Here is a 25,236-nt window from a genome sequence, read left to right as displayed (position 1 = left end):
TGCCAAGTCTGCACCCTGACGATCAGAAACGATATGCGCACTGGCCTCTGGGTTGAGCTGCTCCGAGTATTCATGGGCCTCTGAGGAAAACGGTGACTCCACGACCGGAATGGAGGTCCACGGCACAGCCATGTTGAGCGACTCCATCACCAGCCAACAGTGCACCAAACAATCGCATCCTGTTCCCGGACAATGGGCAAAAAGGGCGTCCCTATTGGACCTACCAGCACACTTTATCACGCGGTGCGGTGTTTAGCGGCTTGCGGCCGGCGGGGAGCCACGCTCTCTTGATTGCGATGTCCGTAAAGGCCGGGCGTCTCTCCACGCCCAGTACAGTGCTGCGACAGAGTGCCATCGGGCCTTCTATGTACGGAAATGACCAGCTGACACTGACACTGCAAGCTAGCCGCACTGCCGCATCACTGAATGCTGAACCGCGCTCCGAAGGGCGAGCACAGAACTGCACCCTGGGATTATTTGGCAACGTATAGACGCTTTGCATATCTGGCAAATCGCCGACAGGTGAGTGGTAGGCGAAGCGTATCTCATCACAGTGCTGACGCCGGTATGGCGGGCGGGCCGCAAGACTGATGGCCGGCGAGCGACCACGCCGCGAGAGGGGAGAAAGGCGGGCAGAGGCGCCGACAAGGCTGCTGCCCACTGCGCGCCCGGCTGCACTGACCTGAGCCCGGTGACGTTGATTGGCCCCGTCTGGCGTGACGTCACGGGAGCTCTCGCGGCCGTCAGCGGCCTGAGCGCTGATGGTGGCCTGCGACCTCAGCCCCCGCCGCCGGCGTTTCAGGCGGTGCGGTGCGGTACAGCATCTACTCGGGCGACCCCGACGGCGCCTTCTCGATCGACGCGCAGACGGGCGCCATCACGACGGCGGCGCAGCTGGACCACGAGCAGCACACGTTTGTCCTGCTGAACGTGCAGGCCATGTCGGGCCAGCCGCCCACCTTCGGCCACAGTCAGGTCAGTCTCCGGCAGTCCGGCAGTCAGGCGCGTCAGTCAGGTCAGTCTCCGGCAGGACGGGGTCTCTGGTCAAGTCAGGTCAGTCTCCGGCAGTGCCGGGTCTCTGGTCAAGTCAAGCCAGTCTCCGGCAGGCTGAGTCCCTGGTCAAGTCAGGCCAGTCTCCGGCAGTGCAGGGTCCCTGTTCAAGTCAGGTTAGTCTCCGACAGGGCAGGGTCTCAGGTAAGTCAGGTCAGTCTCCGGCAGAACGGGCTCTTTGGTCAAGTCAGGCCAGTCTCCGGCAGGGCAGGGTGTCTGGTCAAGTCAGGTCAGTCTCCGGCAGGACGGGGTCCCTGGTCAAGTCAGATCAGTCTCCGGCAGGGCAGGGTCTCTGGTCAAGTCAAGCCAGTCTCCGACAGGCTCAAGTCTCTGGTAAACTCAAGTCAAGTCAGTCTCCGACAGTCCGGCTCGTCAGGCGGTGCGGCAGCAGTTTGTCACGCTGTGGCGTTGTTGGTATGCAGGGATCGCCGGTGTTTCTCGTATTGGCGTTGGTGGGGTCAACGGATTAAATACACGGGCCGTTGTCAGTTTGTTGATGGACATTGCCTGGTTTGACCTCGATGGGCTGCCGACCAACTCGTTCTGGTCATATCTGTTAAAACGTCGACTTAATGTGTGGCCTGTCGTTTTACAAGTCGCCATCTACCGACAAGTGCATTCCTGAGGTTTCCCTTTCATAGCCTTATCGTATTCCTATGTTCTTCCCCACATTCATAACAAAATTCTTGCATGAATAGCAGACGCTCGTCGAGGGCGCCGTTTTGTTTCACCCCCTGCGAACACCCCCGGACGGCCGGCCACTGTCCGCCGGACGTCCTGCCCCCCCCCCCCCCTCCCTCTTCCTCCCTTCTCCGTGGCGGCGGACTGCCAACCCTTTCGCGCCGCCTGCCGACGCGCTGTTGTTTCGAAACCGATTGTCTCGCTCATCCGTGGGCCACCGCTGACGAGGTGATTAATTAAGATTACCGCTGCACCTTGCAGGCAATGGCACTGCCGGCGCTTTGTCTCTGCGGTCGGACCGGCTGGGCCAGCCACGGCCGCGGGCCAGCTCGTCAGCTCGAGCGCGATCAGCGAGCGCAGCCCGCGCCAGTTCGAGTCTGACCCCGTCCCTTCCCCGGCAGGTGAACGTGACCATCGGCGACGTGAATGACTTCGCGCCCGAGTTCGACGCGCTCGAGGCGACGCTCTCGCTGCCGGAGAATGCCGAGCTGCGCACGGCCATCTACGCCGCGCACGCGCGCGACTTCGACTCGGGCGAGAACGGGCGCGTGCGCTACCGGCTGCTGCGCAACCCGGACGGCATGTTCGCGGTGAGCGCGCGCGACGGCACGCTCTCGCTGGCCAAGCCCGTCGACTACGAGAAGCGGCGCACGTACGAGCTGGTGATCGCCGCCACGGACATGGGCTCGCCGCCGCTCTCGGCCAACCTCACGCTGCGCATCGACGTGCAGGACTTCAACGACAACACGCCGGAGTTCGAGCGCGATGAGTATGAGGTGGCCGTGCGCGAGGACCTCGAGGTGAACGCGCAGGTGCTGCAGGTGACGGCCACGGACGCCGACACAGGCAACAACGCCCGCCTCACGTACCGGCTGGTCGAATCCCCCGGCAAGCTGTTCGGCATCTTCCCCAACAGCGGCTGGGTGTACCTGCGCGGCCAGCTGGACCGCGAGGCGGCCGACGAGTACCGGCTCACCGTGCAGGTCACCGACAACGGCACGCCAGCGCGCAGCGCCCGCTCGCGCGCCCTCGTACGCGTGCTCGACGTCAACGACCACGCGCCCGAGTTCAGCAGCGAGGCGTACGAGTTCGCCGTGTCGGAGAACCTGCGCGCGGGCACGCCGGTCGGCTCGCTGGCGGCCACCGACCGCGACCTGGGCGCCAACGCCTCGCTCCGCTACAGCCTGAACCCCACCAACGGCAGCTTCCAGGTGGACCCGCGCACCGGTGAGTACGCGCGCGTCTGGCGGCGCAGCAGGAGGCGAGGCGGCGTGTGGCCAAGCGATGTGATTCAGCACCGTCACGCTCGTTGTTGTGTGAGATGACAAGAACCAGCGGCTGCTCTCGTCCTAGTATGGAGCCGCCGGCACTTATTCCCCATCATGCACACTCGTTGAATTACCACCTGCATTACACCAAATTACCTTTGATCAGTGTCGTGCGCACTACATTAAAAGCTTCCCGCTCTTTGCGATCGCCGGCCGTCCAGCGGCGACAGCTCACAAACCGGCCGCGCGTTGCCGTGAACCGCCAGCTACAGCCGACAGGCGTCCGCTGACGAGCCTAAGCCAGCGCTGTCAGCGCCGTGGCGTGCGGGTCGTGCGGCGCGGCGACGGCGGGGTGTGAGGCTAGCGACACGGCGGGCCGTCAGCAGCTGGGCGTGAGCCGGCCGCCGGACTGGTCCGCGGAGCCCGGCTGCCGCGGCGCCGCCCGGTCCCGCGCCAAACGGCCTTACACAGAGCTGTGACTCAGCCGCGTGGACGTCCGGCGCCGCCTCTGCCGTCCCTTCTCAAGCCCCGATCGGGGTCGGGCCATTCGTCACGGGGCTTCATAAGGGACCGCGCGTCCCTACACCAAGCCCTGGCGGGACCATGCCAAGCTGGTCCGAGTCAAAACTGACCCTTGCGGGCCGCACCAGATCCTGGCTGCGGGCTCGTGCCGGCGTGCCGCGGGCCCCAGCGCGGGCACTGCCGGTCTCACCAAGCTCCGCACGCGGCGAACGGGGGCTTAGCTGGGGTGCTGCCGCTCAGCTCCAGGCTCAGCTCCAGGCCCAGCCAGGACTGCGCCGTGCCGCTTCTCGGCGCTGGGCGGCGTCACCAGAGCGGCGAGACGCACTCGAACGCGCCCGGCCGGCCGGCACCTTTTTGCCGGCGCGAGTGATGCTGCTATCGTGTCAACGGCCCTCCATCGCTTTATCTGATGTGAATTCATTACGGTCCAGCGCCTTTGGCCGCCACAAAAATGCCGTCCAAAAACTGGTCGTGCAGAAAGCCGGGGTCCGCCGCTCGCGTAGCGCCGGCGCCGACGCTGGCTAGCCCCCTTTCCCGCCGGAAGTGGAGCACCCAGCCAAGTCCTCGCCGGGCACGTGCAGAGGCACCCGTTACCCCCTGGCCACGTGCAAGAGCGGCTCCTGTCAGGACCGGCTGTGACGACGGCCGTCGCCGGCCGACAAAAACAGGCCGGGCCCGGGCTGGGCTCGCTCGGCCCGGCCGGGGTCCACACGCCGTGGCCCTGCGTCAGTGGCCAGTCTAGAGGTGCTGAGGATGCGGATCCACGCGGTGGACGATGCGGCGGCTGTTGCTACTCGTGCACACGTTGCTGCAGACGCACGTGGTGACCCGAGTGCGGTCCGAAGCGAGCTTGTGCCCCGGCACGGTTGAAGGTGCCTCAGCGGGGTCCCAACATGACATTGTTCTCGATAGTGTTGAGGGCGAGATCTCCCGCGTCGCGGGAAGCTGGTGTCCTCGCTAATGCTTCCGATGCTGTTTTCAGGGGTGATCAGTACGGCGGTGGAACTGGACAGAGAACTGATCAAGTTCTACGAGTTCACAGCTGACGTTTCTGACCAGGGCTCGCCGCCAAGACGCTCCTCCACCGTCGTGAAGGTAATGCCGAGGGCACTGAGGCCCTTTAAGTGTTTTTTTCTTGGTTTTAGGTGACGTGTATAGGTGTTGTAACTGGGTGAGGACTTCGTTTTGTAAAAACTGTTTTAACGGTAGTAATCGTTGCTCTGCTGGACCTTATCCCAAGCAAACATATCGCGTGATGGTTTTGACCTCATTGAGCTAACCGTCTTATCGTCTTTGTGGTTTGGGCTTTTCGTTGTCTTATTCCAGGCGACCAGCTCTTCTTGGATTAAGTATCAACCATTTTTACCAAAACGGCCATGCACTAGAAGTCGAACACTACCGGACAAAGAAAATGGTGCAGGCTCAGTCACGAATGTCGTCAGCGCCGAGCGGGCAGCAACAGTCCCAGCGCGTTATGCCACAACTTGTTAGCCGGCTCCGGATGTGGCCAAGGCTTGCGTTACGCAAACCGGTTTCGAATGCAAGCCGCTTATCAACGCTGTCAATCCGGAGCAGAGCGCTATTGAACAGTGAACATTTTAATTAGCGTCGGCCTCCGCGCCGGCCGGCTCGTTCGGTGCAGGGATGCCGCGGCGCCGGCTGAATGGAGGCGCCGGCAGCGGCAGACAGGCGGCCGGCCTGCTGGCAGTTTGTTCACCCGAGCAGCGGCCGCCTTCCGCGTGCCGGGGCCGGCCAAGGGCGTGCTGCCGCTTTGTGCTGTCGCCGCGGCTTGGTGTCCACGGGAACGGCGGCCTCGTTCCATTGAGCTGCCGCGCCGTCGGCGGGGGTCGTGTTTCCCGTCTGTCTCCGAGAGGCGCCTGGCCCAAATGTGCGAGCACGTCCTCGCTGGCTTAGGTCTGGTGCGCTCTCCCAGCGCGTGGCCAGCCACCCGCAAATCAGACCGCTCCGATGCATTCCTGTCCTGCCGACTACGTTCCCCGAGTGTAGGTAGATGTTTCTATCCTGTGCGCACCTCAGGCCCGTTCGACCACATGACATGACATGGCATGACGTCATCACGTGACATGCGGCGGGGTTACTGGGAGAAGCAATCCTTTCGCTTTGGAGTCCGGGGCTGGGGAATATCATATTCCAGAGGTGGAGTGGAAAACGATGCAGCATGACATTTATAAAACCACTGACAGCTATGAAACAACATTTCGGACGTTTCAAGTGAAAGATAGACCACAGTTGTCACGCCAAACAACGCATCTATTCTCCAATTAACATCAAGTGCAGACCACAGGAGGATGGGAGTAGAACTAGCACAAGCGAATGGGGAGTACTTCTATGGCCATACCAGCCGGAGAGCCACCGCACCGGCCACGCTGGCGGCAGAGTCTGACGCGGCACCGGCCCGGCAGATTCGCGTGCTGGACGACAACGACTCGGAGCCGCAGTTCCTGGAGCCGCTGGACGGCGTCATCAGCGTGCGCGAGGAGCAGCAGGCCGGCTTCGAGGTGGTCCAGGTGCACGCCACCGACGCCGACGACGGAGAGAACGCCACCATCACCTACAGCTTCAGCAGAGGTGGGTGCCGCGCCGGGCAGCGGCCGCGCCGTCACGCGCTGGGGTTCAGCCCCAGCTCGGCCGGGCGCTGAGGGGCTCCAGTTTCAGCCCCGGGCCAGCTCCAGGAGGTCTGAGCTGCTGCCTGCGTCGATGGGTGAAGGCGGGGCTGAACATCTCCGTCGCAGGTGGACGGGAGACGCCTGGGCCGTGGAAGCCGTTAGCACGTGCGCCGCCGACCGTGCGTGCGACAGTGGGCCATTTTTACCGGTCGCCCGACGGTTTTCCTTGATGCGATCATGACAGTGCTCCAAGTGGGCCAGGCGGGTTCGAGTTCTCGGAATCCAGCCTCGCAGAACTCGTTCTGACTGCATGCATTCTGGAGCGGAGGCCGCTGCCGGGATGGCAGCTTTTCCTTTGCTTTACGCTCAAACAATGGACTGTGTCATCACCGTGGAGTTGTTCGAGCGAGCGAAACGACAAAAAATTCACGGGAGTCCTTCGCGACGCAGCTCACAGCGCCCAATCCCTCGAAGTATTCCGATGGCGGCTCGGCTGTTCACCGGCCGGCGCTCCTCCGGTGTCCTGGAGCGTGTAAACGGCGCGTCTCGAATAGTCGCTTTTGTCTCGCGCGTGGCCACGAGGCGAGCGTCCAAGGCCGCGCCGGCAGCCGGCGGCCGGCGGCGTCTCCGGCGGCCGGCGCCCCCGCCGCCGCCTGTGGTGACGGCCGCCGTCGATGGCTATCGGCGCTGCAGCGCGCATTCAGCGCCGACAGCAGATTAGTGTCGGGTGGGCGGCCGGCCGCGTGTCGGCGGCCGCTCCGACTTTTCACGGGCCGGACGCGCTGACAGCCGGCCAAGGCCGCCGTCGCTCGGCCGCCCGGCCCGCTGCAGCCAGCTCGGCACCGACCGCCGCTCTGCCCCAAGGCGGCGGCGGCGGTGGCGGCGGTGGCAACGGCTTGCTACGCACCGCGACGCGGCGCCGACCGCAGGGCGCTCGGCAGGCGCCAGCTGGCGGCGCGACCGACCGGCCCGGATATTTGTCCGGCGCACACCGAGCCGCTCCGCGGCCGGCTTCATCATGGGCCGGAGCGTCCGCTTGTTTGACTTCCTGTCGCCGCGTGCAAGGCCGCCGGTCGGGCTCGCGCTGCAGCGCCGAGCGCCACTGATTCAGCGCCCCCCGCTCGGCGATTTGCATGCCACGTGCGCGATCAAAGATACCCGAAAGTCGAGCCGGCTGATTGCGGTGCCGTCTGAGCGGTGCTGATCCGGAGCTGGCGGAGCGGCGAGGGCGCGCCGCCGCCGCCACCGCCGCCGCCTCTAGCAGGAAAACCCAGCGCGCAGCCCGCACAGGTCGGCAGGGGACGCCTTTTCCGGCGACCGACCGCTCACCCTTTGCGTGTCGGGGGGCAGGCCGACGTGTCGAAGGCGTCGCCGCCAGGCGGAGGCGCTGGCGGCCATCCGGGTCCTGCAAGCCCCTACCGGGGCGACTGGGGGGTGGGAGGCCCGCACCGGTCACGTCTGAGCGTGGCAATATCGTGATCACACGTGCCTGGGGGGGGGGGGGGGGGGGGGGGCGTGTAGCGGTCATGGTTCACCTGGAAACATGCAGAGCTCAGAGGGTAGACATGGAGCAGACATGGAGCGGACATGTGGCTGGTTCCCGAGGTGAATCCAGGATCCCTTAGGGATCCGTGTTTATAGAATCCTAGGATCGCACCATGGGAATTATCTGTCTCCAGTCACATACGTGACTGAGTCACATGTGAGATGGAGACTTGCGGGGTCACAGCGAATGGAGCGCATGCGAAAGTCGTACTTAACCTAGATAGTGCGCAAGGTCACATTCGACCTCAGCGCGTGCACAACTCTCACCCTGCCCTGGAGACCTGCAGTATTCTTGCGTCCCGAGCTTTTTTTCTGGGTTTCCATTGGTCGCGTGGGTGTGCAAAGTTAAAATGCATCCTGTAGGCCTGCGGAGATCACTGGCGTCCTCGAGTGGCATGTGGTGGTCACGCGTACCTTGGGGACCCGCTGGGATCACGTGATACCTACAGACGTACAACGGCCAACGGCGACCTGGACGGACGGACGTGCACGATCCGCACGTGACACATACGCGTGATACATACACCGTGCAAACGTACGCCGGCTGATACGATTGCCGCGTTACAGGAGCCGAGGATGACGCCGCCGGCGCCTTCACAATCGACCCCAAGAGCGGCACAATATCAACGACGCGGGTCCTCGACCATGAGGTACGTCCAGCCGCGACAGCAGCGAAACCCCGCGTGTTTGTCTTCGTGCGGTGTCGAATGCCGTGGCTGCTGTGTGTGTGTTGTGAGTGGCCCGCTATGGTGCTTGAGCGTCGTGTTGAGTGCTGATGGCGTGTGCATGAGAGGGTGGCGTGCGCGCCACCTGCAGACGGACAGTCGCATTGAGTCTCATGCTTACTCCAGCTGTCGAGCTGCTCTACATCCGCCGCATGCTGTTTCTATGGCATAACTGCTAGGCCCGGAAATCCGCGGTTGACGCATGGCTTCACCCGCGCAGTGATGAGCCCGGCCACAAAAATCCGCTTGTCAGTGACCGCCAAAGCTTATTGCAGTCTGGTATTTGTTCACTAATCGTTGTTATCACACACCTGTCATGTTTCTGGCTTTGCAATATCTTTGTCACGGACCATGTAACCAGTGTTTGGGGATTAGCTCGAGTGGTGGCCGGAGAGATGTATTTGTTTAGTTATTTAAGGATCCGATGAGCTCCAAATTCGTCGCGGCCACGTGACGTCACCTGCGGATCCTCTTCTCAGGAGAAGGCAGTGTACCGGCTGCTGGTGGTGGCTCAGGACGGCGGCGTGAAGCCGAACCAGGCCACTCACCCGCTGACCATCAAGGTGCTCGACCTCAACGACAACTCGCCCACCTTCACCACGTCCAGCCTAGCCTTCTCCATGAAGGAGAACGCACCGATCGGGTTTCAGGTGAGCGCGCCGTCAGCTGGTCCCACCAGCGCTGGCCGGCGCGGTGCCGCTGGCCGCTGGTGCGCGATCCTCTGGCATCCAGCGGCGCCATCCGATCCGGCGATTGGCCGGCGAGCGCGGCGCGAAAAATCCGCCGGCTGACCTGACCGCAGACGTCAGCGCCGTGTCGCCGGCGCCGAGTGCCTGCCGCGCCGTCATGTCGCCGGCATTCTGATCCCGGCTAAGCCCACGGAAGCCTGGCATCTGGCATGTCATCGCCGTCCGGGGACGGGGCGGCGACACGGCGCGCTCGGCCGCGCCCCCCACGCTGACTGACGCTGCACGTCGCCTGCAGGTGGGCACCGTGGTGGCGATCGACCGCGACGCCGGCGAGAACGGCCGCGTCTCCTACACCATCCTCAGCGGCAACCTCAACGACACGTTCGACATCAACCGGTCGACGGGCGCGCTGTTCACCACCAGAGAGGTGAGAGGCCGGTTTCGGGGTTTTGTGGTTCCGGGGGGGAAGGGGGGGGGGGTTCAGGATTGGCGGGTTATGCGCCGCTCAAGTAAAGACGGATGGGGCAGTCGTGACCCTCATCCTACCAGCGGGACTGGACTATTGCATGCACATGTCACAGGGCTGGAGCGAATGACCAGTCATTTGTCCACGTGCAGATGGCATCGCAGCTGCCATTAAAAGACGGGGTGTAGTTTACATGTGGCTCGGACGAGGTGCAACACCATCGGTTTTTAAATGAGCCTCATTCGTCAATTGTCATCATGCATCGAACTTCTCACACACCGGCTGCACCCCCGAAATAAATGGCCGTCTGGAAAGGCCACAGAGTTTGCGGTTGCCATTGCCGTGCCCGGCCGGCAGGCCGCCGGCTGACAGCAGCATCGGTCAGGGTTTTTTTTCGCGCCGGCCGCCACTGTTCGGCGGTGTGGAGAGCGTCGCCGGCAGCTGCGCTCCAGCTGCTCGGACCGCGGCCTGGGAGGCCATGCGTCGGTCTGTTCCCACGGCTGCTGACCGGCCTTTGCTGCCCGCCAGGTGGACTTCGAGATGGCCACCGAGTACCTGCTGCAGATCGAGGCAGTCGACGCCAGCGCCACCAACCCGCAGAACAGCAAGATCACCGTTAAAATCGCCGTGGAGGACCTAAACGATAACGCGCCCACGTTCAGCGAGGACCCGATCCTGTTCTCGGTGGGCGAGGACACGGCGCCGGGCACGGCTGTCTGGAACTTCTCGGCCACCGACAAGGACAGCGGCCCGGCCGGCACGGTCAGGTAAGAGACGCTCGTCCCACCCGGTGCTCGACACGGCGACGGTGGCCGGCGCCCGCGCTGTGTGCGATCGGATGCCGTCACTCCGCGGCGACGGCTTCCGACGCCATCGGTCTCGGGGGCCCGCGACTGCAGATGCCGCCCGAAGGCTGTCGCCAGTCTGGGGCCCGCTTACAGGTGTGCAAAGACGTTCTCCGGGAAGCCACACACGCGAAAACGCCCAGCACGCGCCGCACACGCCCAGAACACGTGAGCACGCCGGCTCGTGGATGCACAACAGCAGGTTCCTCGGCGCGTGCGGAGAAGACCTGACGGGCCCCGGAACCTGCACCACAATCTCATCGACTTTGCATTGAATCGGCTGCCTCCACGCCGCGGAGACGCCCCAAGACGAGAGAACAAAGGCCGGCTGCCTTGTTGACAGGACGCAGCGGCGCCGGCTGGCTCCCGGCGCCTGGGCCGCTGGTGTATGACACGCGGACGCGGCTGGCCACGGCGGCCGCGCCTGTTGGTCGTCTTGCGAGGCCAATCGAATTCGAAGTCGAGGACCGTCGCCCCCTGATCAACCCCCACGGAATGCGAGCGTCGTGAAGGCCAAGCTATTTAGACATTGCAGCCTGACGGACGGTTTTTGCATAATTCGTTGGAAGGCCTATTACAAGTCAATTTGCTTTAAGATCATATCAACGCCCTGCTATTTTCATGGACGTCGCTGTTGTACTTTGTTGCCATGTCGCGACAACATGTTCGTCAAACAATTTCATATACGTCTGCTTTAGATGCGCATGCGCGATCCCAGAATTCATCTGGTCTTTTTGGTTTCACACGTTCTGAGCAGTGAAGAGTTTTCAGCACACCAAATACTTTACCCAGGAGTCGTGCTACATGTGTCTGCCATGCAACGGTTCTGACGCCAGCTGATTTGCGTGGGCCGATGACCATACAAATGCCGGCTTTGGCAACCCACCGGGGCGGTTACATAGCCGTCTTACCACGTACTTGGCCGTGCTTACAGCGATGTTCGTGCAGCACAGATAACTCCCGGCCAGATTTTTGCGCACAGGCTTCAAAAAGCCAGGCCGCTTCCGTTTTGCATGCATGTAAAGATCGCTGAGATTCAGCTTCGCCGGCAGACGTGCCAAGATCGCATTGCGCAATAATAGCGGTCACAGTGGCGTCAGTGTTGAGCGCCAGTGGGCCCACTCTAGTGAGTTACTCACGGCCAGCACGGACAGTCAGCCGGGCATGATACTGGGCTGCGCCTCTCTGTCCGGACCGACGGCAGCATCAGCCGCGCGCCGCCCGGTGCTGTTCACGGAGTGACGCTGAAGGCTCTGCGTGAATAACGCTTTGTGCAATCCGTTGCTGCATTCTTGCGCATCTGAAGCGGCGCAGCGAGCAGAGAGAACCGGTGGATGTTTAGTTAGCTTCTCAGTCAACGAAAATTGTCGCTTTTGACGTCCACAATGCGGTGTACGCGTCATTCTTTCTCCCTCCAGGCACCACGGATATCAATGTCTCGTCTTGCCCTTCTCTTTAGTTACCCCGATGTCGACGTTTGGCTGCTGACCTTAGTGTTTGCCTCCGACGCTGGTATGTTATTCCTGATCTTAATACTTCACCTCTTAACTCAGCAGCAGACTTGTGGCTATAGCTCCTGACCTCCGTTTCTGACCACTGATCTCAGCATCCTGAGCCTAATTCAAATTCTGACCCTGACCTCAGCTTCTGATCTTGACCTAAGCTTCTGACCCCTGGCGCTATCGCGTGAACCTGACCCTAGCATCTGACCCCAGACGTTACCGTCTGACCCGTGACCACGGAGTCTGACCATTGACCTCAGCCCGACCTCAGGCCTCAGACCCCGACCACGGCGTCTGATCTTTGACCTTAATGCCCAACGACGGAACTAAAATCCCGAGCTCAAAGCCTGATCCTTGACCTTAGTTCCTGACTCATAATCCTGACTCATAGTCGCCTCCTGACCTCAGCGCCGGACCTTCCCTCCAGTCTTGCGTCAGCCTACGACGCCTCCTCCTTTTTCCTCTCGGCTCCGGTTCCCAAATCTAAACGCCACGCGCCTTCTCTGCCGTCCACAGGTACAGCATCACTCAGCAGTCTCCGGAGCCGGTGTTCGCCATCGACCAGTACACGGGCTCGCTGACGCTGCGGGACGCCATCGACTACGAGCAGCACGCCGAGTACACCATCATCGTCACGGCCACGGACCAGAGCGAGGACGAGCCGTCGCGCCTCAGCACCTCGGTCACCTCGCAGATCATCGTCGAGGACGTCAACGACCACGCGCCGGCGTTCGTGCGCGCCGGCGGCACGCGCATCACGGTGCGCGAGGACGAGCGCGTCGGCTATCCGGTGCTGCACGTGATCGCCGTCGACAAGGACTCGCGCGACAACGGCCGCGTCACGTACCGCGTCACCGGCGGCGACCCGGACTCGGTGTTCAGTCTGCACCTGGAGACTGGTGAGTGCAGGCTGGCCGGAGGCAGCGCCCGGCGGGGTGAGGTGCCTCCGCAAACTGCTTGGTGTGTGCGTGAGTTCTGGGACCGCACATCCGTGTTTATCGCCCGGACGCGAAGAGCACTTTTGGTGAAGTCGAGTCGTCGAGTCAGTTTGCATGTTCTGTCGCGTAGCCTAAAATGACCCAAGGTGAGTAGTCAGCACTGCAAGCGACGTCGCGCCCAACCCTTCCGCCTCACTTTCCTCGTGACGCAGCTCTCACCTCCACCCGAGTGTCGCCCGGTCAGCCCACGCCGCCTCGCCGCGTGCCACTGACCCCCCGCCGTCCTCGCCGCGCGCCACTGACCCGCCGCCGTCCTCGCCGCGCGCCACTGACCCGCCGCCCCCGCCGCCGGCAGGCCTGCTCTCGATCGGCCGACCGCTGGACCGCGAGTCGCGCAAGCAGTACGCGCTCAACATCACGGCCTCGGACCACGGCCAGCCGCCGCTGACTGCCTCCGTCATGGTGTCGATCGCCGTCGAGGACGTCAACGACAACCAGCCCGTCTTCAGCCGGACCATGTACCGCGCCAACGTCAGCGAACGCTCGCCGATCGGCGCCTTCGTCACCCGCGTCTCAGCGGCCGACCAGGACGAGGGTGAGCGGCTGGCGACACGCGCAGTCGGCCGGTGTCGCTGACGAGTGATGGGGCACGCTGGTGGGACACGCTGGTGGAACGTCGTTGTGTTTTGTGACGCCCCGCATGACCGCCGCTTTGAGGGTGGCGCGGGGAGTCGCTAGCCCCGGAGATAAGGGGAACGATGTGGCGTATTGCTGACCTATGGCGGGACACAGCCCGAGTCTCGGGCTGCACGAGGCGTCGTTAGTCGGGCCATGAGTCAGTGCTGTGTGGCGGAGCCGGTGCGGCTGCCAGCAGCGGCACGCGGCGCGGGCGCGGTGCACTGTTGACCGGCTTCAGACTGACGTCGTTCCCTCGGACCGCGGACCCCACCACCGCCGCTGCCGCTGGGAAAGGCCGCAGCCGGCCAGCCTGCACCTGCCTAGACAGGCGGGCGCCGGGTCCGCCGGCCGTGTCTCGCGTGCTCTGCTCCGAGCGACAGATACGCCTCTTCGTTCCGAGCAGCCCGCTCGGACAATGGCTGTCGGTGGGGGCGTTGGGTCGAGCGCCTCCCACCTGCGGACTCGCCCCTCCCGCTGCGGAGTCCGCGCGGACTCACAGGGGCGTTCCACCACGCCGTCGGAATCTGACTGATTTCGCCTCCGTCGCAGGCACCAACGGCAACCCGACCTACTACATCCCCAAGGGTATCGCTGACAACCTGTTCAAGATTGACTCGCGCTCGGGGGAGATCACCACGGCCGGCCGGCTGGACCGCGAGACGGTCTCGCACTACAACGTGACCGTGTACACCAGCGACGGCTCGTCGCCGCCTCAGGTGGACGCCACCACCGTCCTGGTGGAGGTGCTCGACGAGAACGACCACTCGCCCGAGTTCAAGTGGGTTTCGTCGCTGGGTGACGCTTTTTTGCACATGCGTGGTGAACGTGCGGTAGAGATATATTCACGTTGTGTTCTTTTCTGCGACAATGATTGCTGTCTAAACATAGCAAGCGATTGACACGTAACCTTGCTTGGATGTGAGAAGATCGAAGCCAGTCATAAAACACATGAAACTTGAGTAAGTTTCTTTGAAGCTAATCCGTCCTCAAAAACATGCTGAATGAATAGACTTAAAACATCGATGAAAAATCAGCGAAAACAAGCAGCTGATCATTCTGTACTTCTTTCTGCGTCGTGCTAACCATCGACGGTGTTTTGCACTGCAGCGGCTCCTGCTACCCGCTCCGAATCCCCGAGAACAGCGACCTGGCCGTGGTGCACGCCGTGGTGGCCTCCGATGCCGACACCGGCATCAACGGCGAGATCACCTACAGCATCACAGGTCAGCGCCTGGCGACCCTCCACCCGCCGCGTCACACAGCGCAGCACCCCCGCGGCATGACTGACGTGGGGTAACTTAACATTGCCGGCCTGAAGATACGGCCAAAGTGTACCGAATACCAGACGACAGTGAAAGTAGCGCGTGTTCTGATCCGGTGAACAAACCCGCGCGTCAGCGCTGCCGACCGACGGTCGCGCATCGCGGATGCCTGGACGTGACCCTTGCCTGCCGTCCACACGGCACCGACTTGTTGTGGTAACCGGCGCTCCTCGCCCACAGACGGCAACGTCGGTAACAAGTTCTCCATCGACGTGCACACGGGCGCGCTGTCGGTGCGGCCTCTGGACCGCGAGGCGCGCGACGCCTACCAGCTGGAGGTGACGGCACAAGATCGCGGCTCGCCCGCGCGCCGCGCCACCTGCGCCCTGCACGTGCGCGTCCAGGACCAGAACGACAACGATCCCAAGTTCCAGCAGCGTCAGTACGAGGTGCGTGTCGCCCCTAAACCCCTATTCCCATTTGGGGGTGATGCGGTGCGTCAATGTAGCGACGCAATTTGCAAGGCCGCGGGTTGAAATGGACGTTCCACGCCTGCATCACTTAATATATCTTCGATATGTTTACACCCTTTTTGGCACATGTGCCAACAATTTTGAACGTAATGATACAATTCCACCTGCATTCATTAATACTTCATCTATGTGTAAACGAATCCTAATTTTCCCAGGAAGTCACCGCGTCTTAAAACCTCCCAGAGCACTTACCATGTCATGTAAAGGCATCTATTTCGATAGACTTTACACGTCTTCCCGCACTTTGGCGTACGCCCCGCGTGATTGCTGCGTGCCGTACCGTTGGCACGCCCTCACCTTTTCGCCGCACACCGCTCGTCTCGGGTTGGGGTGGCTCTCCGCGGCGCCGTCTTACCAGCCACCTTCCGCTCCGTTCCTGCAGGCGCACGTGGCGGAGGACGCGCCCCTGGGCACGGACGTGCTGACCGTGCGCGCCGTGGACGACGACCACGGCGTCAACGGCCGCATCACCTACAGCCTCAACAACGAGACCCAGTGGCGCTTCCGCATCGACAACGACAGCGGCAAGATCACCACCGCCGGGTACGCGTGAACGATTTCTCGGTTTCCGCTCCCATGGCTTGGCTTACTTTTCCCAGTTAGCATGCGCGGCACATCCCACGCCGTCAGATAACGTTACTTCTTATACATTTAGAGCTGTGTCGATCCCAGTCCACCACGCGCCCTCTGAGTGCCCACTGAGCCGACCGCCACGCCTCCAACGACCGCTTCCACTGACCCTCTCACTACTTCTCAGAACCTTCAACCGGGAGAGCAAGGCGACGTACACGTTCGAGGTGCAGGCGACGGACGGCGGCCGGTACGACGCCCGCTCCACGCGCGCCGTCGTCACCGTCACCATCGACGACGCCAACGATCACGCGCCCGTGCTGACACGCTATCCGTTCACGGCGCACGTGCCGGCGCACACACCCGCCGGCGCCGCCCTGCTCACCGTCACGGCCGAGGACGAGGACCTGGGCGCGAATGGACAGGTCACCTACAGGTCAGCGCACTAGGATCGCGGGGACGGGCGGCGCTGCCGGGGAGAGAGGGGAGAGGGTGACAAGCGGGCTGAGCTCGGTGTGTTGGCTTAAGTTGGAGGTGGAGGTGGGTCTGCTAGGTGGTGTGAAGCTGATTTTGTAGCGTTCGGGCTGATGCAGAAACGTCGGAGTTTGAGCTTCTTGCCAGCCAAATTACTGAGTTCTGATCAGAATTCTAACGGGCAGTTGTCGCTGCTCACTGCATTTATTGCATCAGCTTGTTCAATTCGCTGCCACAGGCATTGATTTACATTGTGCCGATGCACGTAGCGATGCGCTCCGTAACGCCTGCACGTACACCGGCGTCAACCACCGCAAACGCTTGTCACACTCGGAGCCGACACAACGCGACGTGACTGCCGCCGATCAGTCCGGCCGCTCCCGCACCGTCTTGGTGCGACGCCAACGATCGCCCGTGGACTAGTCCTCTGTAACCTTGTCGTGCGCTCCTCGCAGCTTCGCCAACCAGCCGGCCGACAGCCCGTTCCGGATCGACCCCATCACGGGCGTGGTGAAGGCAGCCGGCTCGCTGGGCGCCGAGTCGGGACGGCTCTTCCACCTGGAGGTACGCGCGCGGCTGACACGGCCCGTTAGTTGCATGTTCCTCACAGATGGCGCTACGGAACAAGGGCGGGAAAGTGGACCTTATTGCAAATGCTGATGTAACTTATAATAAGCTATGTGTGAAATTCAAGCTCTTTTTCCGATAAAGGTGAAACGCACGTGCCGTCTCATTCGCCTGCTCCCTTCTGATCTCCAAATGCTTCCGCGTAATATGGCGGCGCCCAGCGTGTAGCGCGGATGAGCGCGTTGTGTGACGGGTCGGCTCGGTCCCAGGTGGTGGCCACAGACCGCGGCACACCGGCGCCCAGCGTGTAGCGCGGATGAGCGCGTTGTGTGACGAGTCGGCTCGGTCCCAGGTGGTGGCCACAGACCGCGGCACACCGGCGCCCAGCGTGTACCGCGGATGAGCGCGTTGTGTGACGAGTCGGCTCGGTCCCAGGTGGTGGCCAGCAGACCGCGGCACACCGGCGCCCAGCGTGTAGCGCGGATGAGCGCGTTGTGTGACGAGTCGGCTCGGTCCCAGGTGGTGGCCACAGACCGCGGCACACCGGCGCCCAGCGTGTACCGCGGATGAGCGCGTTGTGTGACGAGTCGGCTCGGTCCCAGGTGGTGGCCACAGACCGCGGCACACCGGCGCCCAGCGTGTACCGCGGATGAGCGCGTTGTGTGACGAGTCGGCTCGGTCCCAGGTGGTGGCCACAGACCGCGGCACACCGGCGCAGTCGGCCGCCGGCCTCGTGGAGATCTACGTGGGCGAGAAGCGGGACCAGACCACCCTGCGCTTCCAGAACAACACGTACCGCGTCGGCGTCCCCGAGAACGAGCCGACCGGCAGTGACGTCATCCAGGTGAGCTCCACAGACGGGTCAGGTGACGTCATCAAAGTGCGCTTTGCATATGGATCAGATGACGTCATCAAAGTGCGCTCCGCTTACGGGTCAAGCGTTAACTAGGTGAGTTACCGAGACTAGTCAAGTGGCGTCTCCCAGGCTAACTCCAGGACCGAGTCAAATGGTGTCAGCTGGCACAGCATCAGTGAAGAGCTCCATATCGTGTTTCAAAACGTGATAGCAGTCTCGCGTTATCATGTAAGTCTTTGGCAGTGGCAACACGGAAATGCTTTTTTGCCCCTCCCCACCCCCGAGACCAAATGTAACCGGCCTTCGTCCGACGCAGGTAACGGCGGTGCGCAGTGACGGCCGCCGCCAGCGCATCACCTACAGCTTCGGCTCCGGCAACGAGGACAACACGTTCGAGATCAACGCCAACAACGGGCTGATCCGCGTGCGCGACCCGCAGCGGCTGGACTTCGAGGCGGCGCGGCAGCTGCGGCTGGTGGTCGTGGCGCAGGCCGAGGGCACCACTCCACTCTACGGGTGAGCCGCGCGCGTTGGCCGGGCTCCCACGCGGGTGGTGCAGCTCCGCTCGCTGGTCTCGCCGAATGATATTTCGGTAACGCGGATGGAAGCCTTCTCGGCCGTGTCTCCGAGACGGCTCCGCCAAGGCTGTGTCAATAGGAGAGCTGGCTGAGCGCAGGGCTTCTGCAGGGCTGAGCTTTGCTGTTGTTCTGGCATCGTTCAGCCGCTTTCAGCGACTGTCTGTATTTGGTGCAGTGTTGCAACCGAGCTAGCGAATGCCTGCCTGATGGCAACAATTGACCGAAACGCCGATTTCTGATGGTAGCCCGCTGCATGCCAACACCAATTTACCACGACGGCCGCCGCTGGGTCGCCGTGCCGCGCATTACCAACAGTCAGCCCGCGTTCCTTTTGTTGACAATCGTTCTCATGGTCGGCAGGTACGCGGTCGTGTTCGTGGAGCTGGTGGACCAGAACGACAACAAGCCGCGCTTCACGCAGGACGAGTACATCAGCGCCGTCTGGGAGGGCAACAGCAAGGGCACCTTCGTCGTCCAGGTGAGCTGGCGCGCGCGGCCAGACGCGTCCTGTCGCCACTGGCGGCCGTCGCTGGCTGCTCTGCCGGCACAGGGACGCCAGGCGTCCGGGCTTCAAAGTTGGAAATTGCGCGGCGTTGGCAGAGTTCTCGGAGACTTATGCCGTGCTCTGACGTCATCGCGACGCGGTTCCAGGTGTCTGCCACGGACGCCGACACGGGCGCCAACGCCAACGTTGTCTACAGCATTGTGGAGGGCAACCTTGACAACGCGTTCGTCATCGAGGCGCCCTTCTCGGGCATCGTCAAGACCAACATCGTGCTGGACCGAGAGATCCGCGACGCCTACGAGTTGACGATCGTCGCCACGGACCAGGGCGAGCGAACGCTGGTCGGCTCGTGCTCGCTGCGCATCAAGGTGGTCGACATCAACGACAACCGGCCGACGTTCCCACCCCACTCGGTCACGAACGTGAGCGAGGGCGCGCAGGTGGGCGCTGTGGTGACGGCCGTCACAGCCAACGACGTGGACACGCACCCGGCGCTGACGTACAGCTTCGCCGGCGGGGCGGCGCGTCAGGACGCCTTCGCCATCGACCGCTTCACCGGCCAGATCACGCTTGTGAAGCCGCTTGACCGCGAGGTGAGCAGGCCGGTAGGGAGAGAGGCGGGTGTCTGCTGCGGTGAGGGGCCGGATCAGGGGTCGTAGCGGGCGCAACGATCAGTCGAGCCGGGCCAAGGAGCTCCGTAGGCGTTATTCGCACTCCTGTCGCCTTACTGCGGCTGTCTGGCCGGGCCGAGTCTGTGAACTATGTGACCATGATGATGACAGATGCTGTGATGACGCTGTGATGACAATGACGAGTGAGCTGCGTGGCGCGTGAGCACTCCTGACCGCGTTCGCCCGGGTCCGCAGACCAAGCAGCATTACGTGCTGACGGTGGTCGCCTCGGACACGGCGCATCAGGCCGAGACGAGCGTGCGCATCAACGTCATGGACGAGAACGACCAGCGGCCCGTGTTCACCCAGAGCTCATACAGCGGTAGTCTGCTGGAGCTCACCGGCGCCGGCATGGAGGTGCGTGGAGCTTCACCGCGGCGGCGGAGACCGCTCCTTATCTCTGTGGTGTCGTGTGCGAGGCGTTGTGACGTCACCACGGTACGACCATGTCTGCCGCAGATCCCTGTCGCTTGCTGAGCGGCAGAATCGGGGCGCATACAAGATATCAGGGTATTCAGGGTGATCCGGGTGTGTCGCCGCCGCCGCCACCGCCTCGCCTCACCCGTCTTCCGTGCCCAGGTGCTGCGCGTGACGGCAACGGACGCCGACCTGGGCGAGAACGCCCGCATCACGTACGCCCTGATCACGCCCACCGACGACTTTTACGTGGCGCCGGACACGGGCGTGCTGTACACGAACGCGACGGTGCGGTTCGACGCCGGGGAGCCGGTGCGGCAGCTGGTGGTGGCGGCCCGCGACGGCGGCCGACCTTCGCTCGGCGCCGCCGCCGCCGTCCGCCTGCGGCTCGAGGACATCAACAACCACGCGCCCGAGTTCAGCCGCTCCGTCTACAAGTGAGTGGGCGGTCACGTGCGCGTGCGCCGCCCGGGCCACGGCCGCCGGCTGGACTTTGTCTGCCGTCGGGGATGGGCTGGGCTGGACCGGTTTGGACCGGCGGAGTCTGGTTATAGCTGGTCAGGGGTAGGGCAGCTGGTGGTGGCTACAGTGATTAGGTCTGTTACGATTAAAGAGGACCTCGCGTAGATGTTTCTATCTCGCGTACACCCATCGCTGTAAATGTGCCACGGGGCTCCTGTGTAGGTCTCAGGTTTAAGATCGAGTGGTTCGCAACGATAAGAGCCTGATTCACCACGCTCCGAGCCCTGAGTGTCTGGGGACAGATCGTGTCCTGAGCCCTTTCTCTCTCCCCCCCCCCCCCCCCCGGTGATGTGGTCCGAGCGTGTCTGACCTGACGGCCCGTCTGACCCAGGGCCAGCATCGGCGAGGACGCCGTGCCGGGCGAGGTCGTGCTGAGAGTGTCGGCTGACGACGTGGACGAGTCGCGCCACAACCGAAACATCGACTTCTCGTTCGCCCGCGGCAACGAGGACGGCGTCTTCCAAATAGCCAGGTGAGCCGCCGTCTCTGATAAAAATTTATGGCTCTCCATAGGCCTAGTTTTAGCAAACAGATAAATGGCTGCAAACGTCAGCCACAACTCAATAACTGTAGCTAACTTTTCGTCACTCAGCGTGCATGTACATGGTAACTCAGCCCGCACGTGCATGGTAGCATGGCCGCCGCTCACGGCGGCGGCCGATCCGCGCGCTGACGCCGCCTGCTCCGCCCGGCAGCAACACGGGCGAGGTGATCCTGCTGCGGCCGGTGGACCGCGAACGGCGCGCCCAGTACGTGCTGGAGGCCGTGGCCAGCGACCGCGGCACGCCCGCCAGGAACAGCACCGCCCAGCTGGTCATCGATATCACCGACGTCAATGACCACGAGCCCAAGTTCAACCAGTCGCAATACGAGGCTAGCGTCAGCGAGCTGCTTCAGGTGAGCACGGCGGCGGGGAAGGGCAAGGATCGGAGGCAGGTCTCTTCGGGGAAGGGGGGGGGGGAGAGGGGATTCCGGCGGCGCTCGCGGCCAGGTGTTTTCGTTGCCAGGCCAGTTTCGAAGAGAAGTGGCTGACGGACCCGTGTAAGGCGGGCGCCGGGCAGCTTTGATGTGGATTGAGTGGCGGCCGCAGTCCACCACCGCCCGAATCCACCCTTACGTCTTGTGCGAGAGGATCGGTTTCACCGCGTTGCGGTTTTCTTTCACCTGCAATCAAGAGCAAGCGGTGGCAGCTGCAGAATGAAATAATTTTCTCACGGTACAACCCAAGCATTTACAGCGCACTGCTTATTCGTGGCAGCCCCTCACCCCGTTTTGAACTCTGCGCCATTGCTCGCCTCTGACGCCACGCGCCTCCGGCCGCAGGTGGGCTCGTCAGTGCTGCGTGTGCACGCCACGGACCGCGACGCCGGCCAGAACTCGGCCATCGTGTACGACATCACGTCCGGCAACGACCACGAGGTGTTCCAGCTGGACCGCGACACGGGCCTGGTCCGGCTGCGCAAGGGGCTCGACTTCGACCGGCTGGCCGAATACCGGTTCATAGTGCGCGCCACCGACCGCGACCCCGAGCGGCCGCTCTCGGCGCTCGCCACCGTGCGCGTGCGCGTGCTGGACGAGAACGACAACGCGCCCAGCTTCCCGCAGCCCGTGTACTACGAGTTCGCGACGGAGAACGAGCCGGCCGGCCGGCCCGTGTTCACAGCGCACGCCAACGACGCCGACCGCGGCCGCTACGGCCGGCTCAACTACACGCTGACGGACGGCGGCGGCTGGTTCCGCGTCGACCCGGGCTCAGGCGAAGTCACCACGGCCGCCGTGTTCGATTACGAGGCAAAGGAGGTGTTCGCCTTCGTCATCAGCGCCACGGACCTCGGCGGGAAGACGGCCACGGCGCAGGTGCGCGTCAACATCCGCGGCGTCGACGAGTTTGCGCCCGTGTTCGTCGAGTCGACATACCGGTTCCGCGCGCCGGCCGACGGCCCGCCGGGCTACGTGGTGGGCCGCGTGGCGGCCACTGACCGCGACCGCGGCGCCGATGGCGTCGTGCTCTTCCACCTGCGCACACCGCACGAGTTCTTCCGCGTGAACAAGACGAGCGGTGAGATTGTGGTGCGCCGGAGTCTGGGCCAGCGGCGGCGGCGGACGCGGCGGGACCTGGCCAGCGAGCGTCTGGAGGTGGTGGCATCTAGCGGCCGCCCGGGCAGCTTGAGTGCGCTGACCAGTGTCGAGGTGGTGCTGGACCCTTCGCTGAACGGCACCGGGCTAGCGGCGCCGGCTGGCGGCGGTGGCTTGGCGGACTGGGGTGTTGGCCTCCTGGTGGCCATCCTGCTCATCGTGATGGCATTCGGCGCCGCGTTCGTGTTCCTGCACATGCGCAACCGGCGCATGAGCAAGCCGACGATGGCCGACCACTTCGACTCGTCGTTCGATACGGACATCCGCACAGGGCCGGCGGCCGACCTCAACTACCCGCCGCGCTACAGCGAGATCCACCCGTACGACACGGCCGACCGGCCGACCGGGCGCAACACGACGTCCGAGCTGTCGGAGCAGTCGCACCGCTCCGCCTCGAGCGGGCGCGGCTCGGCCGAGGACGGCGACGAGGACGAGGAGATCCGCATGATCAACGAGGGCCCGCTGATGCAGCAGAAGCTGCGCCAGCTGGCCGTGCCCGACTCGCGGCTGCACGACAGCGACAGCGTGTCGGAGGCGAGCGCGCAGAACACGCAGGAGTACCTGGCGCGGCTGGGGATCGACACGACGCGCGCCGACTCGCACAAGGGCTCGCAGAGCCTGCGCGCCGACAGCATCCACCTGTTCGACGACGAGGGCGGCGCGGAGGACGGCGCCGTCGACCTGGGCAACCTGATCTCGACCAAGCTGACGGCGGTGGGCGCCGAGGAGGACGAGGCTATCATGGACGGCACGCGCGCCTTCGGCCTGGATGAGACGCAGCCGTCGATGACGGGCTCGCTCAGCTCGATCGTGCACAGCGAGGAGGAGCTGACCGGCAGCTATAACTGGGACTACCTGCTCAACTGGGGGCCGCAGTACCAGCCGCTGGCGCATGTGTTCTCCGAGATCGCGCGGCTCAAGGACGACAGCGCGCCCAGCCCGTACGCGGTGAGCGCGGCCAAGCGGCCGCCGCCGCTGCTGACGAACGTGGCGCCGCGCTCGGTGGCGGCGCCGCTGCCGCCCCGTTCTAGTCTCGGCCTCGTGTCGATGCCGTCGCTGCCGCGCTCGCCCATCTCGCAGGAGGCGTTCGCGGCGCAGGCCATGTCGCCGTCGTTCTCGCCGGCGCTCTCGCCGCTGGCCACGCGCTCGCCGTCCATGTCGCCGCACGTGCCGCGCGGCCTGGCGTCGGCGGCGGCGGCGGCGCACCACCGCTCCCACCTGCTGGCCGGCGCCTCGTCCAGCTCCGAGAGTGAGATGCGGATATAGCCCTGGTGTCCGCCATACCCCTCAGGCGCCCTGTGCCACGCTCCACAACAGTATTCCCTTATGCATGCCATTATGTGTCGCCGCGCCTTCATAATGTGATATAGTGTTATTGAACAGAGGAGTGGGGCGGGGCGACGGCCCCGTGCCTCCTATGCCAAATGGAACGAGCCCCGCTGTCAACACACTTGTTTTTGTTGAATGTCACTATCATTTGAGTTTGCGAAATCAAAACTCGGTGTCGTGTAGAGAGCATGCTAGCATTTTGTGTATGTGAGTGTACATTTCGCGAGAACTGTTGCGTTGAAGTGTCAAATACACGATGTCACCAGCGAGCTGTTTGTTTGGGCACTGTGCCAGGCGCGCCGCAGCCGGTCGCAGAGTGCTCGCTGTCCTCATCGTGTCTTGTTGTCTTCTCTGAAAAATGAACCTCGAACCCAAATCTTAACAAGCGCGCGGCAATGGCGACATTTTCCGTTATTCCTTGCATCAGACCTACCGATGGGCAAAAACGTGACTTGCAGGCAAAGTGCGAACTCAAACTGCGCATTGGCCAGTATTTTGTATTGTTCAACTGATCGGGTGGTTTGCAAGCTGTTCAAGCCGTCTGAACAAGAAACTTCACAGCCACAGGTAGTTGGGAAGTGTCACATGACCAGTTAACCATGCTGGTTTTATTCTGTCATGGTCTTATTCGGCCATGTCCATAACATTTCTTGGGGTACATACATGAAGGTAGTCAATAAATACTGAAATGGATTGACTGATCGAAGCGAATCACCAAGACGAGCATGCCCGCTTGCTGCAGAGCGCCTCTTTTCGGTAATGCGCGGTTCGTCACTAGTTCTCATGTGCCGGGCATTACAGCCCAATATCCTACTGTAATTTGGTAAGCGGCTCAGGAACACAAGTGCACCACTTGATGGAACGCCAGCGATGGCAGTGACCATTTCAGTGGTCGTGACGTAAACAGGATTCGAACCCGGGACCTCCACGTTGGAGGCGAATGTTCTCACCACTCAGTCATCACAAATTCAGAATCAAGTGCATGCAACATTCGAGGGCGATGAGGTGCCATTTTGGCAGAAAAATCGCTTGAGTTTCTTTGCCACAAACAGCCATACTCAGCCCGCTTCAGATCAAAGCAAACGACAAAGTAAATGAGTGCATCATATCGCGTTAGCGCGCAAAAACCTCGCGCCACCCGGTCAGCGGCGGTGCTGTCGGCTGCCGTGACAGCAGTCCAGGAACTGGTGGCACGACCGCCTGTAAACACGTGCGGGAGACCTGACCGTCCCCTGGCCGGTCCGGGCGGCTGGCTGTCGTCAGGCGGCCGCCGCCGAGGT

The 25,236-nt window shown here is 63.0% G+C and overlaps 1 protein-coding gene across 1 annotated transcript in view; it reads left to right on the top strand.

Annotated features, from left to right (window-relative positions):
• LOC119091672 (protein dachsous) overlaps nucleotides 1-24,225 on the top strand; it is a gene marked incomplete at its 5' end in the record, with an annotated part of 31,863 nt that extends 7,638 nt beyond the window's left edge. The window contains 25 exon segments of the mRNA XM_037214484.1: nucleotides 803-975; nucleotides 2,133-2,958; nucleotides 4,504-4,616; nucleotides 5,945-6,110; nucleotides 8,261-8,343; nucleotides 8,898-9,068; nucleotides 9,403-9,534; nucleotides 10,102-10,340; nucleotides 12,437-12,819; nucleotides 13,214-13,453; nucleotides 14,086-14,314; nucleotides 14,644-14,759; nucleotides 15,039-15,247; nucleotides 15,714-15,874; nucleotides 16,089-16,337; nucleotides 16,831-16,939; nucleotides 17,628-17,786; nucleotides 18,115-18,314; nucleotides 18,737-18,854; nucleotides 19,028-19,474; nucleotides 19,748-19,909; nucleotides 20,132-20,406; nucleotides 20,823-20,963; nucleotides 21,187-21,388; nucleotides 21,815-24,225. Of these exon segments, the coding sequence (XP_037070379.1) occupies nucleotides 803-975; nucleotides 2,133-2,958; nucleotides 4,504-4,616; nucleotides 5,945-6,110; nucleotides 8,261-8,343; nucleotides 8,898-9,068; nucleotides 9,403-9,534; nucleotides 10,102-10,340; nucleotides 12,437-12,819; nucleotides 13,214-13,453; nucleotides 14,086-14,314; nucleotides 14,644-14,759; nucleotides 15,039-15,247; nucleotides 15,714-15,874; nucleotides 16,089-16,337; nucleotides 16,831-16,939; nucleotides 17,628-17,786; nucleotides 18,115-18,314; nucleotides 18,737-18,854; nucleotides 19,028-19,474; nucleotides 19,748-19,909; nucleotides 20,132-20,406; nucleotides 20,823-20,963; nucleotides 21,187-21,388; nucleotides 21,815-23,893 (7,382 nt within the window).
• Nucleotides 24,226-25,236: the final 1,011 nt, after the last annotated feature.

This window comes from Pollicipes pollicipes, unplaced genomic scaffold, assembly GCF_011947565.3.
Source record: "Pollicipes pollicipes isolate AB1234 unplaced genomic scaffold, Ppol_2.1 Scaffold_3447;HRSCAF=4054_pilon_pilon_pilon, whole genome shotgun sequence".
In the NCBI taxonomy this organism is placed as follows: Eukaryota; Metazoa; Arthropoda; class Thecostraca; order Pollicipedomorpha; family Pollicipedidae; genus Pollicipes; species Pollicipes pollicipes.
Note: the sequence above shows the minus strand (reverse complement) of the source record. Positions and strands in the feature narration are given on the sequence as shown.